This window comes from Gambusia affinis, linkage group LG03 (assembly GCF_019740435.1).
Source record: "Gambusia affinis linkage group LG03, SWU_Gaff_1.0, whole genome shotgun sequence".
In the NCBI taxonomy this organism is placed as follows: domain Eukaryota; kingdom Metazoa; phylum Chordata; class Actinopteri; order Cyprinodontiformes; family Poeciliidae; genus Gambusia; species Gambusia affinis.
In genome coordinates this window covers 7,834,067-7,852,863 of record NC_057870.1, presented here as the reverse complement: position 1 = coordinate 7,852,863, position 18,797 = coordinate 7,834,067, and the positions used below count along the sequence as shown (strand labels likewise).

The window sequence follows — 18,797 nt, the reverse complement described above, 5'->3', positions numbered from 1 at the left end:
GGCACATTATATTTATATTCCAGGGAAATACAAACAATACACTTATAATCTTATAAAAGTCATGCATTAGTTATTAATTATTCATTTAGTTCAAATGAGTTGTTAGATGGATGTTGTATCACTGCTGATTTTGTTTGAAAATTTCTTCTTTTTTTTAACACAGGATTTAAAAAAAAATTAATTATGGTAAAATAAAAGTGGATTACTTCTAACTATTTTCATTGTGAGTTTCCACCAGCGCAATTAAAGACAAATTATTTTTAAGGCTTTGTACACATCGGAATAATAGATGCCAATAAATGCAGCTGGCTCTTGTAAAAATGCTAAAAATGCAGAAAAGTGTTTCTAGAGTTTGTTTGTTTTTTTTTTTGTTTTTTGGTGTGTGTTTCTACTTAAAGTGTCCAAACCCTGCTGTTATCCTTCCGACGTGTTTATCGTTGCAGTGATGGACATAACAGACGTCGCCCGCGGCAAAATAGACGATGAGGACAAGCAGCATTTCGTCCCGTTTCAGCAGTGAGTCTTCTCATGTTGTCATGCTTCATTTATGTGATGCCACCTCAGTGAGAGGAACTTGTACATAGTAGTTAGACTAGTGTTCTCCCTTTGTGTCCATCTCTTTCTTTTCCAATCATGCTGTTTTTAAAGAAAAAGAAGAACTTCCTGAGTGTTGCGGCTCATCATAGGCCGACCGGGCTTTCATGGCTCGTGCACAGCAGGAGGGATCAGGATGGTGTTTTCACAGAGATCTTAGATGGAAGAGTCATAAACACAGCCTGGTTGATTCTTGTTATGTAAACCAAATTTCGACTGCATTGAACCGCGGTTTGTTTCTCTTCACTGCTTCGTCAACGGGCTGCTTTCCCCCCTCGAGAACCTGCAGATAAACAAACGTGTCTTATTAGCCTAGAATATAACTCAGGATCTATCAAATGCTTGGGTAATTGTTTTAAATATTACATGTGCGTAATTTTTCTCCGCCGCCGAACTGAAGCGGTCCTCAGAGGGTTGTGTGCAAACAAAGACCGTTTGGTATATTTTATCTCTTGCGCAGAGGATGAATTAAACCCGCCGGATCCTTTGTTGGTCTTCTCCTGCCGTGACAAATGAATTTCTCTTTCATTAACACCCGGCGACTTAGTTTGCTGTCCTAACAGCAAATTGGATGGTTCGAAAATGATTCCACCAAAAGGTCACGCTAAATGAAATTTTAGAAAAGCTAAAGAGTGCGATAACGGGGAGAATATCTGCTTGGTTGGGTGGTTCTGAAACGCTGCCGTGCTTCTGAAATCATTGGCAAAACCATCGAAGTCGTCATCGTCCGCCGGTTCAGCTGTGCTGCCAGTTTTTGTGAGAAAACGTGTCACAAATGAGCTACAATGCTGAGCTCTGTTTTGTGTTTATGCCACCTCCTGTATGTTTCATGTGCGCACTCACTTCCTGATTTTAACCGCATGAAGCTCCGTCTGGTTATCGTGTGTCGTCATCATGACTTGTCCCACAGAAGATAAGCTTTAAAATTAAACCTAGTTTCACATTTGATAACTTTTCTAACATTAAACAACAAATGAGACCAGTACACAGTGGTGCATTATCGTATTGTAGAAGGAACTTTTTAAAAATTATTATTTAGAGTTTGGATTATTATCCTACACCTGCTCAGCACATACAATTTTGACCTTCTTTATACACATTAATAAACTGAAAAGACAACAGAAATAAATTTAGAAATTAAAATCTGAGGAAATACATTGTGTTCTGCTCTGCATCCCTTAAAGAAAATCCAGTGCAACCAACTGTCTTCAGTATTTACCTAATCGGTCTTAGAGTCCACCTGCGTCTCATTTAATCAAAGTATAAATTTAGATGTACTGCAGAAACCTCAGAGGTTAGGTTGAGAACAGTACTCTGCAAAACCACAAAATCTTACCAAGTGTTTTTGGTCTAGTTTCTAATGCAAATGTCACAGTACACTTGAAGTAAGACGAAGCTAACCTGCAAGAGACCTTTTAGCAAGATTAAAGAGCGTGTTTTTTAGTTTCCCACCAGGAGGTCTTTTTTGTGGGCTCTAGTGTCCCTTATATGACAGTAGGCTGACAGGAAAGCGGGAAGGAAAGAGGGGAAGACATGTGGTAAATGTCGGCCGGGTCTGGGAATCGAACCCGCGACGGCCGCGTCGAGGACTGAAGGCCTTCAAATCTGGGTCTCCCTATCTGCTACACTTTTGTGTAGCAGATAGTCTGCAATAATCTGCAAATGAAACAAGTACTTTAAAAAAAAATAAAATAAAAAAAATTAAGGAATTATTGACTTAAAACACCACCACAACACGCCCTTTAGGTGTATCTCAGCTTCAACACACCTGAATCCAAAAGCTGAATGACCTCCTAAGTGCAGCCAGGTTCTCCAGAGTCCTGCTAATGACCTCATTATTTTACTCAGGTGTGTTGAAGCTGAGATACATCTAAAAGTTGCAGACCGGCTCTTGAGGCCTGGAGTTCCCTACCCCTGGTCTGTAGCGTAAAATCACTTTAAAATAATGTTAAATTTGTGGTTGCAACGTGACAAACTATGAGGTTCGATGGGCATGAATATTCCAGCAAAGCGTTATATCTGCAGCGTAGCCAATACGCCGTGTGCACAACCATTAGAGAAGTTTTATTTCAGTGCTAAGCGTTAATACGCTTGAAGATGAAATGTTTAGCAAAGGAAATGTGAGCATTAACATTCTCAGTGGGAGGATATGTGAGTGCACAATTCTTTGGAAACTTTCAGGATGCATCGTTTCTCTCAAATAAATACAAGACTAAAGAAATTCCTTCTTACTAATTTAATTAGAGAAAATCGAACAAATGAACTCCTCAGGGTTAACTAATGAACACTTTAGACTTCTAAAAAATGTTAAGTACCCAATGCTCTCTCTTTTCTCCACTAACTGGATTTCCTCCATGGAGTCGTATTTTTGTTCAGCTGTCCTGCTCCAAGAGGTGAACTTTTCCCTTGTTTTTATTTTTAATCTGGTGCTTCTGAAGAAGTTCACAAACGCCATCGATAGTTCTTTTGTTTTTTGAGGCTTTTACCCAGCTGGCTGATTGATCAAGTACCTTCGTAGAAACAGTGTTGTGCCTTTTTGCTTTTTAAAAAGACGTGCTGCAGACTTCTGTGTGAGTCTGCGCTTGAAGCCTTGATTTCTAACCTGGTCCAACTAGTTAATCGTCGAACTTGATGCAGTCTAACTCTGTCCAAACAAGAGTCCATCCGTCTGGTCCGTCTCGTCTGCAGTCGACTTTTTATTCTAGACAATACAAGTCGATTGCATTTCTAAACAACTACTTAGAATAAGGTGTTCATTGTAGTTTTATGTCGACTTCTTCTTAGTTCTTTTTCTTCTCCAAACATATTTGTACGACCTTGTTGAGGATTTACAACCAAACCTTTTGTTTTTTTTGTTGTTTTTGTTGTTTTTTTGATAATCACGGCTTAAGAGCTTAGTCATTTTAAGAATGCTTCAACCTTCTAAAAATATGTTTTTCTTTTTAAGTTTTCTGTGCTTGTTGAATCCCAAATTTTGGTCCGTTTCTCCTTGCCGGAAGATTTTTAGGTGTTGATTATTCTGCGTCGCTCATTGCACAAACACACATCACCTGAACAAGAATCCCACGAGAATTGGATTCAGTGTAGCTTGTAAAATCAGTGTAGCTTGTAAAATATCCTCAGACATAATAAAGTGCTGAATTACTCGCCTGCTAAATATTTATGCACACGGTGTAAAAAAAACCCCACACACACAATGAGAGATTGTACAGTAATGAGGAAAGATCTGTAAACACACAGGATTTTATCCAACCCGAATCTGACAGTTCTTGCAGTACATAAAAACCTCTTAGCGTGTAAACGCCCGCCCTGCATGTTTTTGCTTTCCTGTTTTCATTTTGTTAATTCAGTACAATGCTTTTCGCCTTTTCCCCTGCGCATGGATAATTGCTTGTTTTTTTTTCTTTTCTTTCTTTTATTTGTCTGAGTCATAAACAGGAACACAGTAAGCATTGCTTAACATTAGTTGGATTACCTTAATTTATTTTACATCCAATCTAAAATGTAACAGGGACACATTAATTGACACAACAGACACATTAACCAGAGAACCATGATAAAGTGAGCAGTGAGTATATCGTTGGACGGTTCTTTGATCTTGTTCGCAGACGGTGATGACGACCAGCGAATGTGTGGCCTCTTCATTTCACAGTTCATAAAACATTTCATTTTGATAATTGGAGCAAGCCAAATATCCACCATTCGATGACTTACCCCTAAGCTGCTCGATCAAAATGACATTGAGTACATAGCTAATTAGACAAATGGCCAAATCCAAGCTGAAAACCAAGATTAGCTGGTACGGTACAGGATGTTTGTGCTCAGAGTTCGAGCTTGACTACAGTTTATAGGGAATCACTGCAGTTTTAATAAACATAAATACCATCTGATGATTTTAGGTAGTAAAATTAGATTAACAGCAGCCATAATTAATAACTTGTCATTATTCATATCTCCCTCTCTATTCATTTAGCATATATGTTTGTTTGTGCTGTAGGAATAAATGTGCCAAAAGCAAAGTTATTAGAGTTATTATCATTACTCTAATAACGCCGATCTCAAAAACAACAAAGTCGTTTTTGCCAACGCTAATTCTTGAACAACGATTGAGGACATGGAGGCTGGAGGTGGTACGTACCAATGATCTTCCTGAGCCAAGAATATATTGAGAACGGGACAATTTTTCGCTCGGAGTAACTACACGTTAGAAAAATAAAGCATTTTAAAAAGCATAAATGCTATAGTAACCTTATGCAAATGCTGTTTTTTAGACAGCCTTTGCTTCCAATCTTGCAGTCACTCTGACTGAACTCGGTACATTGATACATTATGGGTTGTCAGAGCGTGTTTCTCTCAGGAAGGTTTTTGGTGGGACACCGACAGCAAACTCAATTTCTTGTGTAAATAGTTACCTATTTCTGTATTGTAAATACCTGGTCACTGCGAATGTGAGAAAAAAACAATTCATAAAACAGCGTTGGCATAAACCGCTGGGACGTTTTTCTGACTGGAATTGATTTAGGAAGTGTGGATTGGCCGTTAGCTTCAGTTTCCCCAGATGATTAATCCGAATTAAAGAAAAATGAAAAAATTTCAACAGAATTATCTTTTGCAAAGAAGGTATTGTTTTTAAACATTGACCTCACTTTTGGAAACCTGAACTAAGGTTCTCACTCAAAGTTCACTGAAGTACCTTGCTAATTAGACAAATAGTTAAATCCAAATAAATAAGTAAGATTGGACGATGGAGAATACATTTAGCATTTAAATAATGAATTTTGCAGCTTTTCTAATTAAAACGAATGCAATTGAATCATTTTTAATGAGATGCAGCCATTTTCAAATTGTTTATTTTAGTCATAAGCAATTTCACATCTCTTCAGCGGCTTTGAGATGTTTAGCATTTCTCTCTTGCATTCAGCCGCGGTAAATGGCATGTTTGGAAACATAACGGCACACCTTGTCAGCAGAAAGAGAGAGCCTCTCGTCGTCTGCGAGTCTCTGCCGTCCATTTCTTTGTCACCTGTCGGAGTCGGCGGCGGCTGATTTAGTTGTTTTCCTCATTCCGAAATGTCTCCCCCAGGATAGCCATGGAGACCTACATCCGCCAGAGGCAGATCATCATATCTCCGCTCATCCCTTCCAGAGTCATAGGAGAGAATGAGCCGCTCACGGCTGTCTTCAACAAAGTCATTGCCACGCGGGAGGTCAATCATAAAGGCCAGGGTGAGGCGGAATGATCACAGACTCCGCTGTGTTTTTTGTTTTTTTTCCCTTTTCTTTCTCGAGGGTCTCTCTAAATGAACCCTTTTGTTTTGGAGTAAAGTTGAAATCAGTGTGCGGGTTCTGCGAAACGTACCCTTTGGATGTCTGCCTCATTGAATTTCCTTACATGCCATCCGCCAGGGCTGTTTGTGACCCTGAAGCTCCTCCTGGGAGACCTCGCTCAAGTCAGGAAGGACTTCCCCCACTTAGTAGACCGCAGCGCGGCGATCGTCAGGAAAATGGGCTTCCCAGAGATCATCCTCCCAGGTGGGATTTAAAGCCTCTTTGTTGCTGGGCATTACTCTACGCTCGCTCTGATCGCAGTCATTTGAGTCTCTCGCAGAGGTGTGGGCGTGCTGCGAATGCCTGGCCCGTCCACCTAATGCTCTCCTCTTGTTCCTTCTCCAGGAAATGTTAGGAATGATATTTACGTAACCTTGCTTCAGGGAGAGTTTGACCGAGGCAAAAAGAAGACCCCGAAAAACGTGGAGGTCATTCTCAGCGTGCATGACGATGAAGGCAATCCCATGGAGGTAAAACGTCGGTGTCGCCGCAGCGCGTGCTCTTCCGTTTTTATTTGAAGTGAGGCCTTTTTCTGTGTGCCTTTGTTCAGCTCCTGTGACAAGAAATCGCTGTGTGCGTTTTTCTAGTAGACCGAAGTAGTCCATTAGTAGGGACATACAAGACAGTTTTTCAAAGCCTGAAAAGTGTGTTGAGCATTACTTACTTCAGTGATGGTAAGCTTGTATTTCACCAGACGATGGAAACGGGGAATGAATGACCCAATATTTCAGTCTGAATGAACTGCTAGTATATGCACATTTCTGTGCTAATATCCCCCCCACCGAGCAGGTTTATGTCCCTGGCTATGATTCAGATTTTTTATATTTATTATGTGCATATATTTCTGTCATAAATATATATTTTTTTATTTATTTTTTTGGTCAAAGCAGGTGGATATGAAACGCAGCACCAGAGAAAGCTCTGATAGTGTTCCCGTCATGTAAAAACTGCTCTCCTCTTTTCAATTTTTGGCAGAAAGCGATATTTCCCGGGGCCGGCTATGACGGCATAACGGAGTACAAGTCTGTCATTTACTACCAGGTGAAGCAGCCATGTTGGAATGAAACGGTGAAGGTAAGCTCATCTGTCAGGACTGGCTCTGCACCCGTCACACAGGGTAACTGCTAATAAATGCAGATCAGATTTATCAGCACTCTTATTAGAGAGATTTAATAAGCCTCGAAATCAAATTAATTTTTTATCGTATGAGCCCCACGTTTAAAACTTTGGGGCAAAACCTTAAATTTAAGCATGTTTTATCAAATATTAAGAAAAAACACGAGACAGAAGCAAACAGAGAGAGGGATCTGATCCTTCCTCTTTAGCATGATGGATCCTCTCTCTTGCTGAAATATGTTTTGAGTCATTATTGAATCATAACTGCTGGTAGTTATCTAGATTTCTGTTAAAAAATGTCCTAATATTTCAAGGAGTTCCTGATGTTTTGCACTCTAAAAACAGACCCAGAATCACATATCCTCACTTGAAGAGCTTTTTCCACAAACCCGTCGTCGTGTCACAGCAAACCCACTTGCAGTGTTGCTGGGAAACCAAGTGGTTTCCAGTATCCCTTTGTCCAGCCAAACCTGGATCTGAACGGGAGCGGCAAAAGCAAACGAGGTGAATTAGCAGTGCTGGTCAAAAACTGATGGCTTCATCCAGGATATGTTAAATATCGCCTCCGTCTCGTGGATATTGAGCTGCTGGCCTGTCACGACAGTCTGATGACTCTTCATACAGCCTCAGTGTCTGCAATCAGAGGCCTTTTCAGATTTGTTGGAACACTGACTGCTACCTGAGATCCTTCCTGCCCTCGGTGTCTCTTTGAAGATTCTCTGATGATAGGAGTTGTGGAAACATTTAATTTTCCTTTTGGGATGAATAAAATAATTTTCAATTGCATTGGAATAATAACCACCAAGACAAATTCTTATTATACATGTATGAAGCGAAAAAAATAAATAATTAAAAATTAAATTCAGATGCCATTCCTTCCTGCTTAGCAGTAGGTTTTAGTGAGCTTTGGAGATTTTTCCTATCTCTCTTGCCATCCTTGCTATGATCCATGGTTGCAGCATAAATATGGGTCAGCGGAGTAGCCAGGGGCAAAAGAAATTGGCCTCAGTGTGATGTGATATTTATACGCAATGGGAACAGAAACAAATGGATTACTCTTTGGTACTTCTCAGGAACTCTGATCATGTTAAAGTGTAAATTCAAGTATGAATTTGAAGAATATATCTAAATTTGATATTTGATGGGAGTTTTTCAGACTACTGATGATTGCGCCAAAAAATTGTGATTCCTCGACAGGATTTTCTTTTCGCCTTGCGAATAACTCAAATATTACAGATGTTATATGAAAATTACAGCTGGTACTGCACTTCATGCTCCGTTATCCCGTTTGCTTTTGCTTGCTTTTATTAATTCTTTTGATACCTCCGTGTAGCCAAATAACTCTTGAGAGAAAAACATGTGTTTAATGTACCCGTCATACCAATCTGACACCTTTCCGTCTATTGTTTTCTCCCCACGTTGTTGCAAGGTGACAATTCCCATTGAAGACGTGTGCCGCTGCCACCTGAGGGTGATGTTCCGACACAGATCCTCCCAGGACTGTGAGTTACTCTTGTGTTTTGTTTTTGTTTTTTTTTTTTGTTTTTTTTCCCTTCGGCAGATCCTGCCACCATGTTAAGCATAGCTGGAGGTGAATCCGCTCCCTCCTGTCTCACGCTGCTGTGTATCCTTCAGCCAGGGACAAATCAGAGAAGCCCTTTGGCATGGCGTACGTCAAGCTAATGAGAAGAGACGGGACCACGCTGAAAGATGGCAGGCATGAGCTTCTCGTCTACAAGGTAGTGTTCCAGGATGGCGCTTGAGTGTTCGCATCATAAATTCACAGAGCGTAAAAGATAAGCATGGTTATCCTAATTATGCAACGGGGTGTCATGAATAGCTGCCCGTTGGCAGGTGGATTATGCGCGGGCCTCTCTATTAGTCAATAAATATGAGATTACATCTCCATCGATCAATATGCTTCATTATTCATCCCCCCTCTGTCGGGAATTTATTTATTTTTTTAGGTTGATGTGAAAAAGGCAGACGATGCAAAGGTTTATCTCAGCCTGCCGGCCACCTGGGCCGAAGTGGAGCAGATTCAGAGGCAAACCGGGAAGACGTTCCACCATTCAGGGGTTATTCCAGTGACTAAAGACAGCTTCCAGATCGCAACGCTCACCTGCTCCACTAAACTCACCCAGAATGGTAGGGCCGGGCTTATGTCTAATTTTACCTGTGTTGAAATGGCTCGGTGGTGATTGACAGGCGTCCTGTCAGAAATAAGTGTGGGCTTAGGATTTTTTTAAAATTATTTATTTGTGGTGGGATAACTTGGACAAGGTTTCTGCAAGGTCTTAACCTTTCAATCGTGTCAATATTTAGTAAGGTCTTAGATTTGCGTTTATTAATTTTTCCATTGACTTTTGATAGTTGTGCAATACTTTGCTTGAATTTTTCATGTCCTCACTGAAAAATTATGGAGTTATGACAAAGTAGGAGATGCATTAAAAAAAACAACTTTTTTGATTTTGCAAGCAGAGGAAAATCTTCATAGCCTTTCTTTAGACTGGTTAGTGCAGCAACAGGTGGAGGAGGGACACTTTTTTTATGACTCTGTGCTCTATGTAGTTAGAGAAAACACCAATGCACTTTCTCAGGCATTTTACTAAAAGCCATGGCAACAGTATAGTGGAAAGCTCGAGCGCTTTAGACTCTTTTTTTTTTTTCTTCTTTAAACCTCATCTTACTTCACAAAACCAGTAACCAGCAACCAGTAACCAGCCCATATGACCTTCAGACATTCTGTGAAGGACAGCAAGAGAAGCTGCGACCGCCATACAGATCCCTTTAAAATGCCGGCAAAACGATGTGAGTTGCTAATAACATGCTGACGCGACGATGTTACCAGCCGCAGGTTTAATTAAGTTTGTATTCAAATTTCCGACGTTTAACAGAATTAGCTTAATTGAATTTGTAACAGGCGACCTTCAGCTGCGCAGGATTGAAGGAGGACAGGAGAAGTTAGACCTGGACGTAAAAGGTTGAAGCTCAAAATGCTTTTATTTTCAAGCAGCCGTGAATCTCAGGAAGAGAAAAATTTTAAATATACGGTACTGGGAAATAGTGTGTGCCCTCCTACAGATTTCTTCTGTTTTGGATGTTTCGTCACAATTATAGAAAAGCAGTTAATTAAAGCAGTCGACAAAGGATCATTTAATTTATTAAAGGAAAGAGTCTAAATGTTCAGCATATCTTTCAAAACCTGCATTTGGTCTCTGAAAATCCCATTAAAGGTCTTGAAATTTGTTTAAAAAACACATTTGTTGCATTTCTCCTGTATTTTATAGTCATTCTTTAGAAAAGCCGCCACTAACGATTCTGTGCTAAAGACGCACGTTGCCAGTTTCACACCGTGAACATGCACAGCAGGGGATTTTGTTTCCTCAAAGTGACTTAGATCAGGTATTACAAGATTTAGCAGAAGGTAACTCACCATTCCTAGAAGGTTTCCAGAGAAGTGTGAGGAGAGAAAGCTTAATCCTGCTGCTGCTGTAATAGCAGATATTTTTCATGCTTTTGAAATAACTTATGAAAAATAAATACATTTTTTTCTATCAGAGCAGATGAGAAAAAACGTAAATAAGGAGACTTTCCCGCTGCGGTTCTTCATTATGATAATCTCTCAAAGTTTTCCTTTAGATTTTGTTCTGTCATGACCTTTTATACCAGGTCATATTGTGCAGTAGCTATAGGCTTTAAAAATTCGCAGAGCTGACAACTGGAGCACAGAAGGAGTGACAAGTCTTAAAAAAAAAAAAAAAAAAAAACTAAGGGAGAAAAAATATCCTCCAAAAATCCTGACAGAAGGTGTGAGAAAATCATCGTACTTAAAATCTTTGTGCCTGAATAATAAATAAATTAGTACCAGGTGGCTGAGGGAGCAAAACAAATATATATATATATATCTGAATAAAAAATTAATAATTGGATAAATTATTGAATATTATATCCAACCAAACTTTTACTTCAATGATCACAATAAAGCAGGATTCCTTAGTAAAATAAACATTACAGGAAAACTCCTGCATGGCAGTTTATATTCTGAACTTCACAAGGTGCAGCAGCAGAAGTTGAGACATCAGAACTGCATTTATCAGTGAAGAAACTCATCAAGAGGTTCGGTTGCAGTGATTTATATAAAATCTCAGCACAGATTAATGAAAAATGAAAATGGTGTGTTTCTGCGATTCAGTAATTCAAACGACATCCACGAAAACCAAAGCTTTGTATCTGCAGCTCCTTTTTCAAATGAAGAAGAGAGAAACATGGAGGCAGAAGGTTCCAACGCTTCCAGATCTGAAATGTTCATTTGTGAAAATGAGGAGGAGGTAACATTTCTGTGACGGTGTGTGAGCATGCAGGTGCATCTCAGTAAATTAGATCATTTTTTTATAATCAAATTCAGTAAGTGAAACTATGTGAATTTTTTCTGGTGATTATTTCTGTTAATTTTGCTTACAGCCAATGAAAACACACTTTCCACCCCAAAAAACAACAACAGTATAATATAAGATCAATGAAAGTGATTATTAATACAGAAATGTTAAAGCCTGTGCATTCATGAAAGTCTGCAGTCGTAACACTTGTTCAGCAGACAGTGTCTCTTTTCATAATTAGGGTAAGTAAGCCACTAAAGAGTCTTACATTTAGGCATAATAATGGAAGGTTGAGTGGAAGGAAAACATGACTTTGAAAAGGGTAATATTGATGCTGTAAATCATGCAAAATGAGCAACAACAAACATTTAATTAGCTATACTGTACAGTGCGTCTATTTGGTATTATTTTATGGGCATGCGCTTTTGTTTACAAGCAACAGCCCAACTTTGAATCCTTACAATTATGGATTGTAAGGATCCATAATACATGATCCTTATGAATTCATAATTCATGTACATCCTAAGGCATTTGCTATTTAAACAGTGACTTTTTTTCATTATTCCTACCCCAAAGTTTTTCTTAGAATGTCATTCCAACTACAATCAATGGAAACTTAACTTGAACACATTTTATATTTAGTTCACATTAGTTCATAAAACCTTAGAACATGCAGCATATCTCTTGTTTTGTTTTATATTAAATTAGTTTGAAATTATGTTCCTGTATTATAAAAACTCAACTATTTCAAGATCCTATCAATGCCTCTGCTTGAGTGTTGATGTGTTTTGATTTAGTTCTTTTTTTTGTGTGTGTTTTTTTTTTTTTTTCTATAGTGGATCTACTGGGTCTGTTGAACTGGAGGTCTAATTCCCAGGATCTGGTCCAAATCTTGCAAAGGCTCATGGAAGTGGAAGGAGGGGAGATTGTTAAAGTAATTTCTTTTCATGTGCTTAAATAAAAACGGTTTCCTGCCCTGTCGAATGGCATTTGTGAAACATATTCCTGTTTTGTCCACAGTTTCTCCAGGACACTCTTGACGCTCTGTTCAACATCATGATGGAGACTTCAGAAAAAGACACCTACGACACTTTGGTGTTTGATGCCCTGGTTAGTCCTTATTGAAGATGCAGGATAAGTCAGGAGGAGGGAAAAGTTCTAGCTGTTAGATGATGTGTGCAGATTTGCTCTGAGATGTTTTCCTTCTGCCCATTACGAAGATTTAAGGCTGAAGTGTAAGCCATCAAAAACAGAGTCTTCCTATGACCTCAGAAAGCAGCCGTCTTGTTTCTACAAAGCGATGTGGATTTAAACTTCTCTTTCAGCCTTTTTTCCACCCTAAATCTTGCATAGCAATTTTCCTGCATTTTTCATGTAAACAGCTGAATGCCTTCAAGAAGAAAAAGCCAGAAAATGGTTGTTGTCAGCTCCATATTTAAATGATATCATGTCCTCCCCCCTCTGCCTTTTGGCTGCAGCTGCAAATTTGGCAATTCAAAGAAAAGCAGAGAGCGCATTTGCTTCATCACATTACCCGCCACTTCTCTAGCAAACCGTAACCCTTAATGTAGAACAGAAGTAAGACCCTCTTTGAATTAATTCCCCTCTTTCATATCAGAAGAGGAGTGAACAGTAGAACCTAAAGTCAATCTCCAGAGATATTGGCCCCCCTAGGCTTTAAAAGAATAATATTTTAATAAATGTAGCATGATTTTAAACTAGAAATGGTTGAAAACACAAGCTTTAAAGTACACACAGTTATTAAAATTTGTTTTGTTAAAATTTTAACAAAATCAATCTTACTAACACTAACTTGTATCTGTTTTTGAAGAGAATTGTTCAGGTCGTGTTTGGTCTTTTAGACTCAGAGATGATAAATGCCTCTTTAAGAATGCGTTTGATAGAAAATCTTGAGACACACCTTTAGTTTAGTGCTTGATTTGAGGCTTCGAAGCGGATGCTAACTTTAGCATCAGTAGCGGCTAACAGTTAGCCAGTTCCGGTATTCTCACAATTCTTACAAATCATTTTTATCTTGCTTGTCACTCTCTCATTGTTTATTATTTTTCTCAAAATGGAGCTACCCAAAAAATGTAACGGTTGTGGAGGCCCCATTGTTGCTTCTGTAACAAAGTGTTTTCAGCTAGCCCAAGTAGCAGTCTGCATTAGCCAACTAAAGAACTAAGCAACTAAACACCTACTTACTTTCTTACTTCAAAACAAACCTCTGAAACACAGCCACACGTCGTTAATGGTGGTGAATGCTGATTTTATTGATCTTCTCTTGGAACCAGCAGTGGTCAAACAGTTTGGGCAGCAAAAGAAACAATCGTTGCTATGCTAACAGTTTTTGGGAGGTAGCAACCGATAACATGAGTCCGTAATGCCAACATTATAATAGCATTGGTAATTTTAAATGTAATATAGGCAGTAACTTAAGTACTACTAATAAATATCCCTTAACCTAGTTAAATGTATGTTTTTCAGGCAATTACATTTTGCCAATATTATGATATGTTAACCGAAAAAATTATTTAAAAATGTATTAACCTCAGTCAATAGTAATATTTGATAACTAGAGCTGTGCCCCTTGAAAACACACTATTTATATATGTGTATATATATAAATGTGACCTAAATGTATTATACAGTTATTTGCAAGATGACAAAATTTTATGTCATCGGCTCAAAAAACATAGCAAATTTTCCAAAGTCACTGTTATTGATTTTATTGCATAAAATGGTTCAGTTTACATTATTGGCAGGTATTCCATTTTTGCTTGTTATTACATTATTAGTTGCTACTTGGGATTTGAACGCTTGAAAGTTTGCATAATTCTACTTGGACATATTCACCAAGAAAACTGAAATAATGTGCAAAGCGGTCTACTTTTTTTTTTTTTTGTGGTGGAGGATCTGTGATGCTGCGGGTCTGTTAAACAAAAACAGTGAGCATCTTCCCAGAAAACTGAAAATGAGTCATCAATTTAGCTTTTCGTGGTTAACCCCAACTCTGGTAGAGAAACTGGAGTATATTTTCTGCGTAAAGTTGAGCAAAAGAGATTCAAGATAAATTTAAGACCCTTCAGACATTTTTACACAAGTTGGCCTTGACTGCGGAGGATGGTGTACATAAAAGACAGATTTTTATGTATTTTTTTTTTATCGTCCTTCTGTTTATCACCAGGTATTCATAATCACACTTATTGGGGACATCAAATTCCAGCATTTTAATCCCGTCCTGGAAACGTACATCAGCAAACACTTCAGTGCCACTTTGGCTTATAGGTGAGTTCACCTGCACAAGGTTTTCTTTTTTGCTTCACTCCTTCAAACTAGCAGAAACTCCACCCTCCCCCTTACAGCAGGCTCCTTTTATTTTATCAGGAAGCTAACCAAAGTGCTAAACTACTATGTGGGCCATCCCGAGGAGCCTTCGCTGACAGAGCGGCTCTACACGGCCCTCAAAGCCCTCAAGTATCTGTTCAGGTTTATTGTACAGTCCAGAGTCCTCTCCTTCAGGTATGTGGGGCATGAATTCTCTTTGCATTGAAATATTTTATGAAGGAGGGCTTTCTGAAAGAAAAGTCTGGATTTTTTTTTTTTAAAGATTTCCCGAGAACAGTGAAGACCCGGGCGCTTTCTCCAACTCCATACGATTGCTTTTCTTGTCTTTCAACACGCTTATGGACAGACCTCTGGACGAGGGAGTGAAGATAAAGGTAAAGTGTGCAGTTTATGCTTATTTTCTGTCTGTTTTTGACTGCTGCATGAAGAATTCAGTAATGCAGCTGAAAGCACCTCGTGCTGTTATGGCTGTTATTGAAAAGCTGTGCAACTGACAGCAATATGAAGAGAACTCCCTGTTGGCGCTTTCAGTAAATCGAGGGAAAGCGCTGTTTGTTTTACTAGAGAACAAAAAAAAAAAAAGAGTAAAAACCTCCCCAAGCTCCAGTCTGATGCTTTTTTTTGTTGTTGTTGTTGTTGCAGGGGGCAATATTGAAATACCTCCCCAGCATCATTAATGACATCCAGACTGTGTTTGATCCCGTGGAGCTCAGGTAACTCTCCAGAGGGTTTTGCGCGACAGGAAATGGTAATTGCCTGTCTCAGCGCAATTGATTATGCTTACTTCAGAGTAAAGGTGTTTCTCTAATTCTCGGCACTATAAAATCAGTCCTGTGTGTGCTCCTCATTAGCTCTCAGCGGCTATAATCGCAAGTTGTGAAGTGGATTTGCATTGTGATTGTCACAGCAGCCTCGTTCCTCCGTTTTCTTCTTCTTTCCAGCGTTCTCCTTTCAAAGTTCATTGAGAGCATCCCCGACTCGCAGTTTGTACGTCAGAAACTGGGCTGCATGTGTAAAATCATCGAGAGCGACCTTTTCAAGCAACCAGGTAAGGTTTTTTTTTTTTTTTCAAAAACACATATGGGCATTTCAAACAGAATGAATGAGAGGGATGGGGGGGAAGAAGAGCTCAAGTATAAGTTGATGGTTTGATTTTAAAAATGCCGTTGTTGTCTTTTGTTTTTGGCTCCAGATTGTCGTGATATACTACTGCCGCTTGTGAACGACCAGCTAAGCGGGCAGCTGGATGACCACTCGAGTAAACCCGACTATGAGGCCTGCGTCCAGCTGCTCAGCACCGTGCTGGACACCCTGGACCGCAAAGATGTGGTAAGGAGTTTAAAAAGCCACGTACAGAAGTATAAATTAAGTGTATGAATTGGAGAGAAGCTACTTTTTTTTTTCTTCCTTTTCTTTTTTTTTAGTTCCCCTGGTGTGGATAATTGAAAAGAACATTGCAGTGTTCTGGTCAATCGCTAATTTTAAAAAAAGAAGTTTTTCTGAAACGTCACTAATAATAATGGCAAAGTTGGCAGCAGCGGGATTACTACTGCTAGCCGCATTTGTGTCATTCAGCCCTATTTCACAGCAGAGCAGAGAGGGACAAGGCCTTTTCTATTAGCTTCTTGTTGCTTGTCTCCTCACCAACCATGGTGAGTAGGATGACCTGCAGCCTCATGAGGTCATGCACCTTTATTGAAAACGTCGATACATCATCAGATATTTCTGTCAATGTGCCATTTATTATGGTTGAGAAGCAACTTTAAACAGGAGGGTTTTCAGTCTTGATTTAAAGGAGCTCAGTGTTTCGGCTGTTTTGCAGTTTTCTGGAAATCTGTTCCAGATTTGTGGTGCATAGAAGCTGAATGCTGCTTTTGTTTTTCCCTTCCCATGTCTGGTTCTGTTTCTGGGAATGCAAAGCAGACCAGAACAAATGAACTCAAATGAAACAAAGGATGAACTTCGGACAGTTCCTGTCCAGAGTTCAGTACAGTGGAGGATCTGTGATGCTGTGGGCTCGAAAAGACTTGGAAACCTGCTTGGCGTCGCAAACACCAACATTTTGAATAGAAATCTGACAGAAAACTTTAAAAAAAATTACCCATCAAAACGTCAGGCCAAATCAACAAATTCTTGTCAGATTTAGGTCTCAGTCCTCAGATAAAAGCACCTGTTTTTTTTAAGCTGAAGAGAGAGAAAAAGAGAGAGATAAAATGGTGTTAATAATTATGCCACCTGTGATTTTAGTTAAAAATAAATACAAAAATAATTGGACTCAGATTAAACATTCATTAACTACCAGCTTATGTTACGGCAATAAAAACCTAATTCATTTTTAAGGCTCCTTACACATCTGGGTGCAGATAAATTTGCCCGGCCTGGCACGCAGAGGGATTGTTGTGCTGGATATCAGTGGCCAAAGTGGGTTTAATCCTCATGGCGACCGCCTGCGCCGCGCGAGCCGCGGCCAAGGCACTCAGACATCCACGGGGACCCGAGAGGAAGAACCGCTGTTGTGCGGATCCCGCGGAGTTGATTCATCTTCTCTTCAGAGGTTATCCAGGAAAAGTTCCGCTGGGAAGGAGGCCTGTAGGCAAACCCCGGGCATGCTGGAAGGGATTAGATATCCCAGCTGCCCAGCAAGAATGCAGAGTCGCAGCTGAATAGTAATTTTAAAATTTTTTGCCGCAGAGTGAAATGAACCAGAAGTATCAAAGAGACAAACGCGATAAGAGGCTCTCGAATCGTCTAAATGCAAAGGAACATTTATTTGGGTCTTGCTTATCTGTACATAGCATGAGTTGAAGCATGCTTTATTGAAGGGAAAAGCTGATGATGCAGAGCCACTATTCATTTAGGCTGCGGTTTGCAACAATTTGAACGTTACACATAAGAGAGGTTTGTCTTCAAGGGGATTTGAGATATATTTGAACAAGGGGGTGAGCAATCAAAGCAGGAAGCCTTCAGAGAATATCAAATAAACACGTTTTTATAAAAGCACAACATATTATGCCGTTTTATTTATTTAAATTGAAAATATATGTAGTTATCTATTTGAAAAAAAGTAGATTTTATTTTTTTTTTTTTGAGAAAAACTAAGTCCAACTTTGAAACGTTTAGAGAAGTGAAGCATCTGCCGATCCTCTTCACCAGCCAAGAGCCTCCAACCAAATTCTGACGAGTTATTGTCGATGACGAGGAACTAACTCGGAGACAACATAATGAATTTGTAAAAATAAAAACGGTAAAATCGATAGCTATTTTGTGTAGAGTTTATTTTATTGACTGTCGTGTATGTTGACATTATATCATAGCTTGATATATCCAAGTCTAATGTATTTCAGTAGTGTTTGGGGAGCTACATCTCAATCATATCTCTATAAGATTGAAATAATTCAAAATGATTTTTTTTATGAACTTTTCAAATAAACTGCCTTCATCTGCTCTTATTTTTATAAAACATAAGGTCTTGACTATACTTTTGTGACCTTTGAATATGTCTCTGTGTAGAAGTATGTACATTTAGCTACTGATTTCTAAGTAGTTTACCAAAATGTTTTTCTTAATTATTCCTTTTCCCCTCTTATTATTCTGATTATTCAAAAATACACTGTTGCATCTGAACAGTAATTAAGCAAAGGACACTTAATTATAGAGGGTCCTCTCTTTGGAATAACCTGCTCTTCAACCCACTAGTAATATTCATTCTTTTACAAAACGCTTAAAAATAATTCTAATTTCAAATGACTTGTGATTTCGATTGGTTCTTAGAAATTTGTGTTGTTTTTGACTCTTTTTTTTTTTACACTGGCTTGCCATTAAGTTTATAATGCGACATTGGAGATGCTGCTGTTTTATCGGTCTTATGGTTTCTGTATTGTTTCTGTGTGTAAATAATATATTCTGTTCTGTTCCATTCTGGTTCACAGTAGCAGTTAAGATAAAAAAAAAGAGAGATAATTATAATACTATTGGGCACAAGACAACACACGGGTCATTACAAGCAACCTGACCAAGTTCAAACATGAAATC

The 18,797-nt window shown here is 38.9% G+C and overlaps 1 protein-coding gene across 1 annotated transcript in view; it reads left to right on the top strand.

Moving 5' to 3' along the window:
* Positions 1 to 18,797, top strand: part of dock5 (dedicator of cytokinesis 5) — a 54,143-nt gene that overhangs the window by 10,710 nt on the left and 24,636 nt on the right. The window contains exons 11-26 of the mRNA XM_044112673.1: positions 444 to 516; positions 5,678 to 5,820; positions 6,001 to 6,126; positions 6,268 to 6,392; positions 6,898 to 6,996; positions 8,468 to 8,540; positions 8,674 to 8,777; positions 9,006 to 9,186; positions 12,254 to 12,351; positions 12,438 to 12,527; positions 14,605 to 14,705; positions 14,805 to 14,939; positions 15,028 to 15,139; positions 15,408 to 15,478; positions 15,707 to 15,813; positions 15,958 to 16,094. Coding sequence (XP_043968608.1) covers positions 444 to 516; positions 5,678 to 5,820; positions 6,001 to 6,126; positions 6,268 to 6,392; positions 6,898 to 6,996; positions 8,468 to 8,540; positions 8,674 to 8,777; positions 9,006 to 9,186; positions 12,254 to 12,351; positions 12,438 to 12,527; positions 14,605 to 14,705; positions 14,805 to 14,939; positions 15,028 to 15,139; positions 15,408 to 15,478; positions 15,707 to 15,813; positions 15,958 to 16,094 — 1,775 coding nt within the window. The remainder of the gene's footprint in view (positions 1 to 443; positions 517 to 5,677; positions 5,821 to 6,000; positions 6,127 to 6,267; positions 6,393 to 6,897; positions 6,997 to 8,467; positions 8,541 to 8,673; positions 8,778 to 9,005; positions 9,187 to 12,253; positions 12,352 to 12,437; positions 12,528 to 14,604; positions 14,706 to 14,804; positions 14,940 to 15,027; positions 15,140 to 15,407; positions 15,479 to 15,706; positions 15,814 to 15,957; positions 16,095 to 18,797) is intronic.